This window comes from Barbus barbus, assembly GCF_936440315.1.
Source record: "Barbus barbus genome assembly, chromosome: 5".
In the NCBI taxonomy this organism is placed as follows: Eukaryota; Metazoa; Chordata; class Actinopteri; order Cypriniformes; family Cyprinidae; genus Barbus; species Barbus barbus.
In genome coordinates, this window is record NC_136733.1 from 9,324,256 (window position 1) to 9,342,617 (window position 18,362).

Genomic DNA, 18,362 nt, shown 5'->3' on the forward strand with positions numbered 1-18,362 from the left:
CTGTATAGATGACGATTCACCTCTTGATCTGTAACGTTACACTGACACTGACAATCTTTAAAATAGCCTGTGAAATAGCAAAGCTTGTTGAAGGTTGTTGTTTCTGTTGTTGTTAATTAGTCTTCTGCAATAGATTTGAGTGAATTGTCTATTTTGAATAGATCACCGTTTAAGATAAAAACGTGTCTGTCTCTTTAAGAGAAATTATACGAGAACTCGCACGTCACTTACGTGCGCGGCACCGCGACTCAAAACTCGTATGTGATTGGTCCAGGCGTGTTCCGCTTGACGTGGGCAGACCAGGCGAGTCACCTTGCTGTATACAGTAGCAACAGTATATCAGCGGAGCGGCAGAAGCCAAGGTGTCCTCCAGAAAGCCAAACCAGCACTGCAGCCATGGCAGCCGCAGCGGACACGGCCAAACCCAGGCCCAAAACGTCGCCCAAATCTATTAAGTTTCTCTTCGGTGGCTTGGCTGGGTACGTATGCGTCCATACGTGCAGCGGCGCTCTCTGTTACATGGGCTTCAACTGAATGACCAATTTGATGGGAGGTTATTCATGAGGGCCATTAGTATTCTCTAGGATAACTTAGCTGTCGATAGGAGGATCAGCAAAATGCGTTTATGTAGTGTTATGAATTTTCTTTACTCTTTCTGTCAGTTCTGTTGTGAATGTTTGCAGGCCCAGAGGAAGCCTGGTAACCCCGTGACTATCTGAACTTCAGTTTAAATGTCATGCACCATGTGTTTGACCTGCTGTCACTGATGAATTCCTGTTAGAATTTGTTCCTAAACTCTTGTTTTTTCTTACATAATACTGTACTTTCTGTTAACTAACTGCTGCAATCAATCTTTCTTTATCTTTCTAAGACATACAAAAAAAAATAGCTGATTTTTATTTTTCTTTTGTTGCAAATGGGAACATAATATAAAAGGGCTCTGGTTTCTTATTTACCACTACTTCAGTTTTTTTTATGATGATTTCTGCTTCTGAGAACCCTGGGAATGTGAAAAGGGTCCATATGATTTAATTTACAAGATTATTTAAAAGCGAAAACTAGAAAATGAGCTTTAGTTAGACAAAATCTGATTTAAGTAGCTGACATTTGTTGAAATGACAAAAATGATAGAAATCTCTTTTACATTGTTGTAGCCAAATTAAACTCATGTGAGTGTGAATTATGGCAAAAGTAGCCATAACTGAAAAAAAAAAACACCCACTTAGTTTATCCAGAAACATCTTTTAATTGAGTTTTTTTTTTTTTTTTTAATAATTGATTTCAATTTGAATTCATTTAAATGAAAAAATCTTTAGGAATATGCATATTCTGTGCACTTATAGATTATATTTTGTGAAGCATTGAATTCCATCCTTAAAATAATGCTTAATTTTTTTTTTTTTAAACTAACAATCTAAACATAAACCGTTTAATATTTATGGGGACATTTTTAAATCTAAGAAAATATACGACAAAATATAATAATTTTGACATGTAAGACAGGACTTTAACACATGGACTCTGAAACAAACATAAAGATCTATAAATCAATGCTATTTCATATTCAGGTTGTTCTTGAATGTAGAAATTAAAGGTGTAATAATCTTACATGTGTTTAAACTGAGCCAAAGTCTAATGGACACCATAAATCAAATGCACTAGTTTAAAAGGAAATTCATTTGATGTGACATCTGTTAAAGAAACAGCAGCTGTTCATTGTAGGAACTGTGTGTGATCCTTAGTCAATATATTCTCAAAGGATGTGTGCAGCACTCATGTTATTATTATAAAATCATAATACATTTCAATCATTATCTGGAAATAGTCTTAAAGGATCTTGATGTGATTAAATGAGATTTCTAATTAGGTCATAAAGGATAAAATTTAATTCCTACAGGATTTAATGTCTCCTTCCTAGATTGTTTTTTACATTTTATGATTTTTAAAGTTTAAATTTTATTGTTTTCCCTGTTATTGGGGATCATTTGGAAAATGTCACATTGCACAAAATAAAAAAAAGATTATTGGAGTATGTTTTACGTTCCACTTCAGAATTTCACATTTAATTTAATGTGCTACTTGGCATATCTTTGTAATTATTCGTGAAATATACCAGCATTTTATTAGTAAAAATAATCTCAAAGTATTTTTTAAGTGTAGGTTTCTTTAGGATTGGTTCCAAATTTTGATGCTAACATAGGATTCCTTCAGGATTAATACAAGACTTTAAATAAATGATTTCGCTAATACACATTCGTTCCGACTTTCAGGATGGGCGCCACAGTGTTTGTGCAGCCACTAGACCTGGTGAAGAACCGAATGCAGTTGAGCGGTCAGGGCTCCAAGGCTCGAGAGTACAAGACCAGCTTCCATGCAGTGACCAGCATCCTTCGCAACGAGGGCATCCGTGGTATCTACACTGGGTAAGAAAGAGAGGCACAACACACTGACGCCGGCGTTGTAGATAGAGAGGTCAACTTTTCAGAAGGCAGGAATGTTTTACTGCAGTTTAAGAAGAGCTGAATGAATTATTGAATGAATGTTTTTTTGTTTTTTTTAAGATTAATTTTACCAGACACTGGATGAGAGAAACTAGGGAGCTCTAGCTGAACATCTTTACTGAGTGACTGTAGATGGAGCCCATAGCTTTACACAAGCAGTAAATATCTGATTAGGTTTATATCTGATTTATATTTGATCTCGTTGTCTGACGCCACGTTTATTGTTTTCACGCCTTTGTTGTCTTCTCTCCTGTGTTTTTCGTTGTAGACTCTCTGCAGGTCTGTTGAGGCAGGCTACTTATACCACGACACGTTTGGGCATCTACACAGTCCTGTTTGAGCGCATGTCCAAAGCAGACGGCACACCTCCCAACTTCTTCATGAAGGCTTTAATAGGAATGACTGCTGGGGCCACGGGAGCGTTTGTTGGGACTCCAGCTGAGGTGGCGCTTATTCGAATGACGGCTGATGGGAGGTAGAAGAATATAACTGCACTCCATATTTAGCATTCTTACAAATTGGTTGTAATTGTAAAATTGACTAAATTAACCAAACACTGCTGCTTTAAAGAAAATTAGAAAATTTGATATTTATCTTCTTACCCCCAGGGCATCCAAGATGTAGGTGACTTTTTCTTCAGTAGAACACAAATGAAGATTTTTAACTCAAACCGTTGCAGTCTATCTTTCATATAATGGCAGTCAATGGGACCCACGGCTTTGAGAGTCAAAAAAACATACACAGACAAAACCAAATTAAACCCTGCGGCTCGTGACAATACATTGAGGTCTTAAGACACAAAAAAATTGGTCTGTGTAAGAAAGTGAACAGTATTTCTATAATTTCTTTACCTCTGATCCACAGCAATATCCAGCTGTCTTGGTTTTGTCTGTTTGTTTTTTTTTTTACTCTCAAAGCCGTGGGTCCCATTGACTACCAATATATGACTGACAGACTGCAACGGTTTGAGTTAAAAATCTTTGTTTGTGTTCTACTGAAGAAACAAAGTCTCATGTTGGATGCCCTGGGGGTAAGCAGATAAACATCACATTTTCATTTTTGGGTGAACTATCCCTTTAAGACAGTCTTGGGATAATTCTGAAGACGTGTCCTTTATAGTCTTGTGAAACACTAGGTTTTTGTATCATTCTGACCAAAAACTGCTCCCTTATACGGAAAGAGATTTGTTTATTTGACATGTAATGTGAACAACCAACAAAGTTGTGCCCTTTTAGGGGCAGGTTTCCATGAAATGGATGATTCCACAACAATAGACTTGACAATAGAATTTTGACCTATTCAAAAATAAACATGTATTCCAATTTGTAATTTAAAAAATTACCTATAACAGGAGTACATAGCTCTACACATGGATATCTACTTAATTTGCAATGTACATTAAAATCATTGTAATGTACATTCCTTGAACTACATTTCCGCGGCTATATTAATATATGTTTAAATGAAAAGGAAAGTGGCAGTGGTGTTTCATATATTTCATCCTATTGTAAATACAGTGAGGAAAATTGCAGTAGGCGAGCTGACTGATGTTATCAAGTACGCTGCTCTTTGCAGAATTACCGGGCATGCGTTGTCCCATCCGCGGCAGTTCACACTTCAGAGTCGAGTCCGAAATTTGCGTACTTGGTATTGAGAAACGCGTGCAGACCTACGTCACCAGACTATTTGCCTATTCTTCTCGGTACTTTAGACCGCGATGTAAACGCTGGGGTAAAAAAAGTTCCTGGGACAAATAGTTCCAGGTAATTTCGATGGAAAAGCGGCTAATGAAACGAAATATCAAACAGCATTGCCTCTTTTCATTTTCATTTTAACATATTAATAATAAAATAAAGACCAAAGATTACTTGTTAGATTTACCCAAAGCAAATTCTATCATTATACCAGTGAATTATACCACTACAGAGACATCAGAGCCAGCGGCAAATGTCAGAAGGACTAGCCGAGGTTGTGCTCCTTTCAGTGGGATACATGAGCACCCGGTGATCACGTGGAGCTCACTTATCCAAAATCGGCGAAACACATTTTCAAATAGGCGCTGTCTTTATAAATAAACAGCAGATTTGAGTTTTGAACAACTACATTCTCGCCTGAAGTAGTTTTAAAACTACATTTCATGACAAAATAACAGCAATATTTAAAAAATGTATGCGAATATGGTGGTTGAAATTCAATGCTGCGTGAACTCAACCAATCAGCATGCTCAGCGCCCAAGTCCCGCCCCCGAAAGTTCCGGACCTTTGAAAAAGCACTACCTCGTGAGCAGGGGCAAATTTGTACCCGGAACTTTATTTAGATCCTGGTTTCTGTGGTGGAAACACACCAAGTACCGGCCCAAAGTCCCTAGTTTCTGGGTAAAGTTCCTGCAGTGGAAAAGAGGCTATAGACTATATGTGACCCTGGACCACAAAACCAGTCTTAAGTCGCTGGGGTATATTTGTAGCAATAGCCAAAACTACATTGTATGGGTCAAAATGATCCTTTTTTTCTTTTATGCCTAAAATCATTAGGATATTAAGTAGATCATTAAGTAGATCATCATAAAGATCATGTTCCATGAAGATATTTTGTAAATTTCTTACAGTAAATATATAAAAATATCAGTTTTGATTAGTAATATGCATTGCTAAGGACTTCATTTGGACAACTTTAAAGGCGATTTTCTCAATATTTAGATTTTTTTTGCACCCTCAGATTCCAGATTTTCAAATGGATGTATCTCAGCCAAATATTGTCCAAACCATACATCAATGGAAAGCTTATTTATTCTGCTTTCAGGTGATCATTCTCAAGTCTCTCAATCAGATTGCCAGGTTGCTAGATTTAGAATGTGTGTGTGTCATGTGTCCGGGTTGTGCTGGGCATGAATTTTGTCCAATACAAATTATTGATTATACATTGTGCCAAAATGAATTGTTAATGTTAACTAAAACTATTAAAAATGGTTTTGGTAATTGAAATCGATCTAAAAAATAAAAATAAATATTAGATTAAAAATACAAAACTGTTAAGTAATGTTTAAAAAACTTATAAAAAAAATACATAAACTAAAATTTATTCAGCTATCATTTTCAATTGAACAAAAAAACACTATGGTATTTAAATAATACTTAACACTTAATATTTAATTGTTAAAATATTAATATTGTCATTAACTTTTCTTTTTGTTTCTATTAAACTAATAAAACAATTAATAACATCACTCCCACCATTATCTTTCTTGTCCAGGTTGCCTCCAGATCAAAGGAGGGGTTACACAAATGTCTTTAATGCCCTCATCAGAATTACTAGGGAGGAGGGAGTCCCCACACTCTGGAGGGTAAGTGTGTGTGTTAGCTTAAATTAGAACATGTTGTGTAAACGTTATGTGTGTTACTTTTACTATTGTTACAATTCCGTGTGTGCGTGTGTTTTCCTGTATGTTTGGTGTATTATTCTGAAATTTTATATATGGGGTTTTTGCAGGTCTTAAGTGGCTCTTGCACAAATGAAGGCCTTTAAAGGTCTTAAATCAGAGCTGAAAGTCTTAAATGAATAAAGTCATGGCATTAAATGTTGCATTCACTTTAAACAAAATGAACATTTCCTTCAGTGTTTTTGTCTTAAAATACTTAAATCAAGATACATTTACCTGAGATGCAAAATGGAGATACGAAGTCTTGTTTTCTAAGAAACTAAACAAAATAGATTTTTCTTACTCTGTTAGCTGATATTTATTTTTGATTTAATCATAACCTCTCTTCATTTTGTCCAATTTTCAGAAATCCAGACCTCATACAGGTGCTGGTCATAAAATTAGAATATCATGAAAAAGTTGATTTATTTCAGTAATACCATTCAAAAAGTGAAACTTGTATATTAGATTCATTCATTACACACAGACTAATATATTTCAAATGTTTACTTCCTTTAATTTTGATGATTATAACTGACAACTAATGAAAGTCCCAAATTCAGTATCTCAGAAAATTAGAATATTGTGAAAATGTTCAATATTGAAGACCCCTGGTGCCACACTCTAATCAGCTAATTAACTCAAAACACCTGCAAAAGCCTTTAAATGGTCTCTCAGTCTAGTTCTGTAGGCTACACAATCATGGGGAAGACTGCTGACGTGACAGTTGTCCAAAAGACGACCATTGACACCTTGCACAAGGAGGGCAAGACACAAAAGGTCATTGCTAAAGAGGCTGGCTGTTCACAGAGCTCTGTGTCCAAGCACATTAATAGAGAGGCGAAGGGAAGGACAAGATGTGGTAGAAAAAAGTGTACAAGCAATAGGGATAACCGCACCCTGGAGAGGATTGTGAAACAAAACCCATTCAAAAATGTGAGGGAGATTCACAAAGAGTGGACTGCTGCTGAGTGGTCCAAAGTTATGTTCTCTGATGAAAGTAAATTTAGCATTTCCTTTGGAAATCAAGGTCCCAGAGTCTGGAGGAAGAGAGGAGAGGCACATAATCCACGTTGCTTGAGGTCCAGTGTAAAGTTTCCACAGTCATTGATGGTTTGGGGTGCCATGTCATCTGCTGGTGTTGGTCCATTGTGTTTTCTGAGGTCCAAGGTCAACGCAGCCGTCTACCAGGAAGTTTTAGAGCACTTCATGCTTCCTGCTGCTGACCAACTTTATGGAGATGCAGATTTAATTTTCCAACAGGACTTGGCACCTGCACACACTGCCAAAGCTACCAGTACCTGGTTTAAGGACCATGGTATCCCTGTTCTTGATTGGCCAGCAAACTCGCCTGACCTTAACCCCATAGAAAACCTATGGGGTATTGTGAAGAGGAAGATGCAATACACCAGACCCAACAATTCAGAAGAGCTGAAGGCCACTATCAGAGCAACATGGGCTCTCATAACACCTGAGCAGTGCCACAGACTGATCGACTCCACGCCGCATTGCTGCAGTAATCCAGGCCAAAGGAGCCCCAACTAAATACTGAGTGCTGTACATGCTCATACTTTTCATGTTCATACTTTTCAGTTGGCCAACATTTCTAAAAATCATTTTTTTTGCATTGGTCTTAATTGATATTCTAATTTTCTGAGATACTGAATTTGGGACTTTCATTAGTTGTCAGTTATAATCATCAAAATTAAAGGAAATAAACATTTGAAATATATCAGTCTGTGTGTTTCACTTTTTGAATGGTATTACTGAAATAAACTTTTTCATGATATTCTAATTTTATGACCAGCACCTGTATCTTATGTCGTTTTGATTTTCCAGTGAATCTTTAGGTGTTTGAAAACAAGGCAATAAAAGTAAGCAGTTTTTGCAGTGTATTCGGAAGATACTTTGGAGCAAAGGTCAAGCTTAAGCCATTGTTTTTGTGAAATGAATTCAAAAGTAACAAAGATTTGAAGGAAGTTGTGTTTTCTATGAAGGTAATTTGATGCCATAAAGATTTGCATGCGCAGGGTAAGATTTGTGAAAGTGTTTATAAGACTGTAAGGGTAAATTAAATCTACATGCGCAAGATAAGTTTTGTAAAGGTGTAAATCGCGTTTCAAGCGCAATAATTTATTTGCAGCATTTTACTGTTACTCGTAAGTGTAATTCATGTATTGTGAAACTGCAGCTTCATGCTAACGCAAAATAAATATGATCTGCATTCTTATGGCTTCCATTTTTCCGCGCCTATCAAATGAGGCTCTCGCTGACTCTCCCATTTACTCTTATCTGATTGGTTCAAATAAACACATCATACACCAAGACATTTATCTTCATTTAGTTCGGGAACATTCTCGCTACCAGAATGATACTTTTAACGTACACACACAGTAAAAAATAAATAAATACCAACTTAATTAAAACATGATATTTTATAAGTTGTGTACCATTAAGCTATGTGTTCATACTGAATTTCGAGCTGTGTAGTATCCTTCTCCTCCTAAACAGGCTATATGATATATTTAGTTTATTGGAGTATTATATTGTAATTTTGATGATAATTAAAGAAGGCCTAGTATCTGCACTAGCCTAATACATGCATAATTGCACTTGTCTACTGATCAGGGATGGTTCAATATTTTAACAAAAATTTGATTCAATAATAATTGAACCAACAGAACCAACAGTAATATTTTTTTCTTTAACATGTGTAATTTAAAGGGACTTTACAAAATATTACTAAAATATTTATTAAATATTTATCTCTAACTAATTCACCATTTATCATCTGTAATACCATCGTGTAACCACTAGATGACTGTTTAGCTCTATAAATACAATAAATAAACACATTATATAAACACATAAACATGGCTGTGTGGCTGGGAACTTTGGATTCCCACATAATTAGTTACTTGAATTTGGATATATATTTAGACATGATTAAATACATATATATCAAAGTTTTTGCATTAGTCAAATCTGGACAAAGAAAGGATTTTGTTACTCATTCTTGCTTCATATAATAGCTTGATCGGTCACATGAAAGTAATCAGAATCAATACTGAAATTTCAAAATATACAATTGAGTGTTAAAAACCATAAACAGAGACATGGTTTGAAAAATTGACAAATTCAGATTTAAGTGGCTTTATTGGCATATTGGCAAAAAAGGTATTACAAATTGTAGCACTCTGATACCATAGTGTTGAGCATTGTCGCATAACATCATTTTAATTATAAAGTTTAAAATCAGTGGTGTAAGCAGATTATGAAATTTGAATGTAAAGCAAAACTAAACCAAATCATGTTAACACCAGCTCGTAATTCAGTATGAACACATGGGAGTCTAGCCTAAAGGAACACGACTTATAAAATATCATGTTTTAATTAAGTTGGTATTTATTTATTTATTTATTAATTTATTTTTACTGTACGTGCAAGTTAAAAGTATCGAGAACGTTCCCGAACTAAATGAAGATAAATGTCTTGGCTTATTATTTGTTTATTTGAACCAATCAGATAAAAGTAAATGGAGAGTCAGCGAGAGCCTCATTTGATTGGCTACAAAAAGAAGGTGGACCCGCCCTCCCCCTCACGCTTGCAAAACTCAGTTAGTGAGAGAATCGTGTCAAAACTGTGAGCGCAGATAAAAGAAAGACGGAGCTGTACATATCGGATTATTTTGAGAACTTTTTGCCCCACATGCACAAGTCATTTAGATATTTGACAGTCTGTTTTATTTTAAATTCAACGAATATTCAAAATTCAAAAAATTATTTAACAGCCCTAAAATAAATACACACACATGCAGTATATATTTTTAAAATATTTACATGTATTTACATTGTATTTATTCATATAATTTAATATAAATATATTTTATATATAAACGTAACAATGTAACATATTTTTCTTAAATATATAAATGCATATGTATTTATATATACATAATAAATATAAACAGTGCATTTACATGTTTTGTAAACACTTTTATTTTGGATGCGATTAATCGTTTGACAGCAGGTGCAGTCAATCCGTTTTGCAGTTCTTTAAACTGTTGTTTTCGCTTGCAAATTACTGTTCACAGGCTTGCAGTGCTTTTCACCATATTTTGGCGAAAAAAACATGCCAAAAGTGTAAGCGCGGAAAAATGGAAGTCATAAGAATGCAGATCATATTTATTTTGCGTTAGCATGAAGCTGCAGGTTCACAATACATGAATTACACTTACGAGTAACAGTCAAATGCTGTAAATATTATTTTCTTGCGCTTGAAACGCGATTTACACCTTTACAAAGCTTCTCTTGCGCATGCAAATTTAATTTACGCTTACAGTCTTTTGTACACTTTCACAAATCTTACCCAGCGCATGTAAATCATTATGGCATCAAATAGGGGTGGGCGATATGGGGAAAATATCATATCACGATTTTTTATAGAAATATCACGATTCACGATTTTTATCACGATTCTTTGTTAGTTTTACTATTTTGGTTTTACAAGTTGTCTGAGCATTACAGCCAAACTAGAAAGACAAAGATGCATGGCAGATATTTAGGCCAAAGTGGGCGAAGATAAAAAATCTTTGTCATTATTTTATTTTTCTTATTAAAAAATAAGAACAAAGATACACATTACAAATACACATAATATACAAATAAAACAAACAGTGCTTTATTTTCAGGTACAATAGGTGTATTTAGCAGAGCATTCAATTAAATTGAATGAACAAATATAAAAATAAAACACTAGATAGACTGATTCCTAAAGCAACTGTATTAAAGTTTTTCAGTCAAGAATAGTGAGTGATTTTTCTCTTTTGCGTTTTGTTGTTTTGTTAACGTTAAATGAATAGTTCCCCCACAAATTAATATTCTGTCATCTGTCTGTCAATTCTGTCATAATGTTTTATTTTTATACCATCATTTACTCAAAAGTTGTTTTAAAACGGAATGAGTTTCTTTCTTCTGCTGAACATAAATGCTATTTTGAAGAAGGTGGAAAACCAAACAGTTGCTGGTCCGCAGTGACTTCCATAGGATTTTTCTTTCCTATTATCAAAGTCAATGTGGACCAGCAACTGTTTGGTTTTCCACTGAGTAAATAATGACAGAAATTAAATTTTAGGGTGAACTATCCCTTTAATGACAGTCGACAGCACGTTTAGTGTCCTGTCCCTTTAAGAGCTGCACGCATCTAATATACAGTACAGGCACGCATCCGTTTCTCTCTTAACTAGTGCTATTTACTTTCATTTTAGAGATAACCAACTCAGTCTGTATGTAAACCTTGTGTGTTTTGACAGTATTAGCGCAAAATATAACTTAGTTGAGTAATCAGGCGCTGTTAGACAGGCGTTTTAGTGCGCATGCTTCAGGTGTATGCGCTCAGAACAAGCGCACGTCAGACCAGCGCGCGAATTAAACATTTAACCAGCAAGGCTTGTGTGCAAATAATGTACTTTTGCGATCGCGAATAAGTGCAGTGTCCTGTCAGAGTAACTCTACTGCTGTATGTCGTGTTGTACAGTATATAGAGACGGCGGCGTCAGAACTGTATTTGACAATGTGCGCGGTAGCGCGATACTACGATATTTCTTAAAAAGCAGATCGTGGAGACATTTTTATCGTCCACGATCAAAAATCGTCATATCGCACACCCCTAGCATCAAATTACCTTCATAGTTTTCATACTTTTAAGGCTTGCTAATATAACTCATACAGTGTGCTTCCTAGCCATGTACACATTTACATTGAGAAAACACATTGTGTTCCCTTCAGATTTTCCCATACATTTTCTTCAATGTCTTAAAATGTCTTTAATTTACCTTCATAAAGCTTGCAGAAACCCTGTGTATATGTAATAAGTGTATTGTTTTATTTTCAATGTAGGGTTGCATACCCACCATGGCTAGAGCAGTTGTTGTGAATGCAGCCCAACTTGCTTCATATTCCCAGTCCAAACAAGCACTGCTGGACTCTGGTATGAGCATTCTTTTATCTTATAAGTCACAAACTTATACAGTCAGCCCTTCTAGAAAATCTGGCTAATATCAGATTTGGATGGTAGTGAACTTTTATTTATTTACCCCGTTAAGTGTATCATTCTATGCGTGCTCTTCTGAATGAGTGAGTTGTAGAACAGAGATCAAACTGAAATGTGCTGCAGTGAACTTCAACATCTCTCTCATTCTGTTTACTGTGCAGGATATTTCAGAGATGGTATCCTGTGTCATTTCTGTGCCAGTATGATCAGTGGACTGGTCACCACTGCAGCCTCCATGCCAGTAGACATTGTTAAGACCAGGTACAATCACTTTTAATTCCTGTGACTTTCTGGGTTTTGTTCAGTTGTCTTCTGGTTAGGGCTGTAAATTTTGGGACTGATTATTAAGCTACAGTAACATGATCTATGGGAACATGATGATTTGTTATGTTATTCTGTATCTTATCTTACGTATACATGCTTGTTGGCAAATAAGTTTTTTTTTTTTAAATGACTAATACCTCTGCTCATATGTAGAGATGTGGCTGATATCACTGAATACACAGTCTATGTAAATGAAATGATAGCGAATGAAGGTGATATGACCAAAAACAGACCAAAATTTATATCACAGTCCGTTGTCATCAAGAACAACTGGATGCGAACTAAAAGATAAGATTACACACAACAAATGATTCAATCATTAACTAGCACCTGACTTAAAAGAGAAGACTAAAAACATTAAAAGTAGAGATCGACCGATATATAGATTTACCAATATTTTCCCCACTATTTAAGCGTTTTCCCATAATCAGATATCGGTTTTGTAATATCGGATTCACCGATAAACACCGCCATCTTGTGGGTGTTTTGAAAATTGCGCGCAGTATCAGCATCTGAGGGGAGATGAGACCACAACAACGGCGTGCAGATACTTGATTTGCTGTAGTTAGTAAACGTTATTTAGCATTACAGTCATTAATACACAAATTAGATGTCTTACATAAATGCCTGATATGTAGTTTATGCAACTTGGCTCTAAGAAATATGATAAATAAGATACTCTGTCAAGCCCTGTCCCAATAAAGATGTAACTTTGCCTGAATTAAATAACAGCCATCAATTAGCGAATGTTGGAAATAAAAGCGCTGAATTTAATTCTCTCTCTCTGTGGTCTATTAGTCTCGTGAAGTCGGAGTCACGTAGATAATCCGTCAAGTCCTCTCCCAGTAAAGACTTTGCATGAATTAAATAATACAGCCATTAATGATTGCATGTTGGAAATAAAAGCATTGAATTTAATTCTCTCTCTGTTGTCTACATGCTCATCATTAGTCTCGTGAAGCCGCTTTCATATTGCAGTTCACTCAGCGGTTGATGTTTAAATGCTCCAGGTCGGACACCGCATGTAACTTTTAACAAGATTCACTTTTTTGAAGCACCCTAAATTGTATTAACACTTACTATATAACTATTATTTCGTTTATGAACATCTAAATTAATAGAACTCTATGGAAATTATTTGTTATCTCCGCGATCGATCGCAGTTTGAGTAGCCTATAGTTCTGTGTAAATGCATAGATAAACCGCGCTGTCAGCAGCATAATTTAGAGCATGCTAGTTGAGAAATGCAATAAAATACAATGCTTGTGATATTCCAATATTCCAGAGAATATTATTCAGTGAATTAACATTATCCAGTGAATTATTCTTCACTCTTTATCCTATTAAACCGCTTATAAACCTACTAAAACTGTAGTTAAAAATGAAGTTGATATGAGTCCTGTCCTTTATTTATTTTCTCCATTTGAAAACATTAGACATTCTATGTTTATTTTGCTTACTGCTAATATTAGTTGCTGCTAAAGCTTTTTATAAATAAAATGTTTTTTATTGTTGTAATATGAAGATTAAATTTAACATGACAGGGCTCTAGACTGCGACCAAAATGGTCATTTTTTGAGAGTGTGCGAGTTAAAATTTGAAGTGGTCGCATTTGTGCGAGTGCATGGTCTGCGCTGCTCCAAAGCGTCTGCTTCATACAGCGCGCGCTGCAGAGCCACGGCACATTGTAGCAGGAGTCAGATTTCACTGATCACGTGAATAGAGGTGCTTTCAGCGCGAGCGTTTCGTGGGTAGAGCCTGGTTTAAGCCCAATTTATACTTCTGCATCGAACCTACGCCGTAGCCTACGCACAGGCCTGCGCCGTAACCTACGCCGTACCTGACATGCACCTCTCTAAAAATCTTAACAGCGCATCAATTCTACGCGGACCGCAAGCGCTGTGATTGGTCTGCTAGAACCCCTCCCTCCGTATGTACTTGAGTTTTGTGTGCGTTTATGAGCACTGTAATATAGTTTAATGTTACATCTTATTTAAAATAAAACAAAACAAAGAACAAGTGTCTTATTATTTATTATACTACATAGCATTATACATCAGTAGTTGTCCACAACAAACAATGTGGATCTGCCGTGGTACACGTCCTTGTGGAGGTTGAAAGAATGCCATCATCTCCTGTTCCGATGTTGTCCCCTTTTTTTATTTTTTTTTAAATAATGATTTAACGATAATGATTTGATATTTATTTGCCGCCATCACGGCTATAATGCTTCTCCAACGAGCCGCTTCTTCTTTGGCTTTTGCCGTGGTACTGCGGGTTACACCAGCAATATGCCCATGGACACTGCATACTAGCGGTCCGCATGTGTACTGCACGTCGACGCGGACGACGACGCAAAAGTGTAAATGAAAACCGATGCATAGCTTAAGGCGTAGAGGCTATGGCATAGGTCCGACGCAGAAATATAAATTGGGCTTTAGATTTTTGGAGAGGTGCACGTCAGGTACGGCGCAGGCCTGTGTAGGCTACGGCGTAGGTTTTTTATTATTATTTATTTGATTCCTCAGTGTTTGCTAAACATTCTGTAATGTATTACTCTGAATATAAGACAGCATGTGATGTGTCCTGTGCCATGCCTCATCTTATTAATTTTTGTTAATGTTATGTAAGCTAGTTTGTCATTGTAACGTACTGTTTTATTGTTGTTGTGCTTTTTAATTAAGAATAACAATGAATCCATCTTTTGTTTTAGTCTTATAAAGTGAAAGGTGTATAGATATAAGCAAAACAGACAATTACCTTTTTTTGTAAAATGTGACACCAAGATCCCGAATTTGAAAGTGAAAGTGCACGAAAAAAGTAATTCCAGTTCACAAAATTTAAAATCACAAATAATACAAATAACACTTTCGTTACCATATAACTATAAACTATGATAAAAGTTCATCAGCATGCATTGATTAATCAAATGTTGTAGCAAAAAAATAAATAAAATTGCAACCAAATTATGTGCTCGTGCGACCAACTGAGAAAGTTAGTTGCAAAAGTGCGACCAGTAGGAAGAATGAGTCTAGAGCCCTGCATGAAAGACTGCTAATTCTCAAAACATTTTTAAGATGACTGAAAGGAGGAAAAACCAAAGTGAAGTATGGACTTACTTCACGCAGTCATTTATTTACTTTATAACAGTAAATAAATATCGGTTCTGCATATCGGTTATCGGGCCCATAAACATGCAAATAATTGGTATCGGTTATAAAAAAAAAATCCCTATCGGTCGATCACTAATTAATTCTGATTCTGTTTGTTTTCTGTAGAAATTGTTTAATATTTAATGCTGACATATATCTCCTCCTTTTCAAAAGAATCCAGAACATGAAAATGATTGATGGGAAGCCGGAGTACAAAAATGGTTTGGTAAGTTTTCAACTTGTACTCAATCTTGCTATTTTTCCCTGTTATGCTATCTGTTTTAAGCAACTGATCTGGTTGCTGGAGTTGTGAGCTTTCAGTCACACTGATGCAGGGAGAACGTCAGAAATGGATCAGGTTTCAGTAAAGCCTCTTGTCTTGGAGGAAACCCAGAGAAACAGTAAACAATTGATTTGCGCTGGGTTGCAGGTATTAGTGCACCAACAGTAACATGCGATTAGCAGATCGGGATGGCGGAACGTTTTCAGTACCAGTCTTATGGTTGTGTTGTTCAATAGTCAGTCCCACCAGAATTTCAAAGGGCTTTTGTCTGATTTTGTGGCAATGGTGACTCAAACAGAAATACACACATTCTGTTTTGCTGAAAATACACAATTGTTTTAGATGTAGTAGCTTGCACATTGCCACTACATCAGTATGTAATCAGTGACACAGATCAGTTATGTTATAGTTCACCCAAACAATCTGTCATTAAATACTCACCCTCATTTCATTCCAACCCGTAAGACCTTTGTTCATCTTGAGAACACACATTGAGATTTTTATGAAATCCAAGAGCTTTCTGAGAAAGGTAGTAAGGACATTGGTAAAACAGTTCATGTGACATCAGTGGTTCAACCGTAATTTTCTTTGCACATAAAAAGTATTCTCGTAGCTTCGTAAAATTACGGTTGAACCACTGATGTCACATGTATTGTTTTACCTGGACTGTTACTTGAAATAAAATAAATGTAAAATACAATAATAAAATAATCTAAAATCATGTATTTTATTTTTCTTATTTCAGCTAGTTTTCAGGGCAACATTTATCTTTCATTTAGTTTAACTTGACACTGAATAACTAAAACTTAAATAAAAATTAAGAACTATATAGACATTATTTAAAAGCAACAAAAACTAATAAGTGACATAAAACAACAAAAAGATTAAAAACTAACTAAAATTAACAAAATATACAAAAATAAAATCTAATTCAGAATATTAACAACTGTATAGTATATCCTATTAGATCTTATCTCCACTGAAATAGCCGATTATATACTGTACATTTGGAAACACTTTAATGTTAACAAATGACACCTTATTGTTATGTATTAACTAACATGGACAAACAATGAACAATGCATTTATTACAATATTTATTAATCTTTGTTAATGTTAGTTAATGAAAATACAGTTGTTCAATGTTTATTCATGCATTAACTAATGTTAACAAACACAACTTATGATTTTAATAATGCATTAGTAAATGCTGAAATTAACATTAAGATTAATAAATGCTGTAGAAGTATTATTAATTCTTAGGTCATGTTTACTAATGAACATTATTTTAAAGTGTTACCATACATTTAAAATGTTATGATTTTTTTTCATGTTGTTACAATTATATCAAGTTGTTGTAATAGTGTTTTGCTTTTTTAGTTTTATAATAAGTGATTGCATTCACTAGAAATATATTTAAAGTGTATATCCAGTAAAATAACGCACTATCCATTAAATGACACTTGGTAGAGACCACCATTTCTGTTCTTTGTCCATGTCTTTGACACATCCACCCTTCCTCTAATTCATTTTCACTCTCTCTTTCTCTTTTTGTAGGATGTATTGGTGACGGTCATAAGGAAGGAAGGATTCTTCAGTCTGTGGAAGGGTTTTACTCCTTATTATGCTCGTCTCGGGCCACACACAGTTCTCACCTTCATCTTCCTGGAGCAGATGAACAAATTCTACAAGATCTATTTCCTTGACTCCTAAATTTGCCCTGAAGGTCATCTGTGGACAGCACAGGCCATATTTCCACATTATGTTTCTCTCCCACATCCGGTTTACCAGTATAGTTTCTGTTTTTGATGGTTGGTAACAGAAGCACTTTACCAACTTGACCCTTTGCTGTAGTGGTGACTGTGAAGACAATTTGGGCTCTTATCTTAAACAGACTGACTAGCTAAACTATAAATTGAATTGAATGAAGTTATTGTTCACACCAGTCATATCCCTCTTTTAGTTTTAAATTATATTTATGTACCCCCCCCCCCCATCTTCCACACAAATGTTTTCCTCTTTAAAGGTCAACAGCTGTACTGTCCTGTCAACAGAAGTAGTTCTGAGGAATTGTTGTCAATACAGATGCTGAAACTGTATTCTGAGTGAAATCATGGAAGATTTTCTCTTTATTTCATAATTCTGATTCTTACCAACATGGTGAGCAAAATACCTATGATCCTAATCCACCGTATGTCCTATCATAAAGGACTGTTTTGCAGTGAACATTTGGTGATGTTTGCTAACGTTGAGCACAATTAACTGGAAATTATGTTGTAATAAAGATAATGTGGTGTATAAAGGCCACCACCACTCCATATAGCTTGTTGTGATGTATTAAATTGTATAAGGTATTTCAGAATTCATTTTCTGGTCTGAGGAGCTACGAAAATAGACAGCTTGATATTTTCTTCCTAGTATGTAAGGCATAGTATTTCTGTTTTTAATGAAGAGCAGTATCAATCAAACAGCCCAGCTTTTTTAAATCCTGCTATTGTAACTTTCATCAAGTAAAGAATTTAAAAGACTTACCATTGTGTTGTTTCTCATTTGCTTGCTATGCAGAAACAACAAACTAATTATGCAATCTGAATAAAACTAGTCCATTAAATGAATTAAATAATGCTTAATAACAG

At 35.3% G+C, this 18,362-nt stretch overlaps 1 protein-coding gene across 1 annotated transcript; it reads left to right on the forward strand.

Moving 5' to 3' along the window:
- The first annotated feature begins 251 nt into the window (after positions 1-251).
- Positions 252-18,354, forward strand: LOC306869609 (mitochondrial 2-oxoglutarate/malate carrier protein-like). The gene is made up of 8 exons (XM_079416410.1): positions 252-479; positions 2,271-2,423; positions 2,770-2,976; positions 5,751-5,841; positions 11,814-11,904; positions 12,129-12,228; positions 15,618-15,669; positions 17,284-18,354. Exons 1-8 carry the CDS (start codon positions 397-399, stop codon positions 17,437-17,439), a joined length of 933 nt encoding a protein of 310 aa, XP_079272536.1. The 5' UTR covers positions 252-396; the 3' UTR covers positions 17,440-18,354.
- The last annotated feature ends 8 nt before the right edge of the window (positions 18,355-18,362 follow it).

Bases quoted from the DNA above. Each gene is read 5' to 3' on its own strand.
- LOC306869609 (XM_079416410.1), top strand. From the start codon at position 397: ATGGCAGCCGCAGCGGACACGGCCAAACCCAGGCCCAAAACGTCGCCC. The intron at 11,905-12,128 runs GTATGAGCATTC...TTTACTGTGCAG, and splicing joins ACAAGCACTGCTGGACTCTG to GATATTTCAGAGATGGTATC. The intron at 15,670-17,283 runs GTAAGTTTTCAA...CTCTTTTTGTAG, and splicing joins CGGAGTACAAAAATGGTTTG to GATGTATTGGTGACGGTCAT.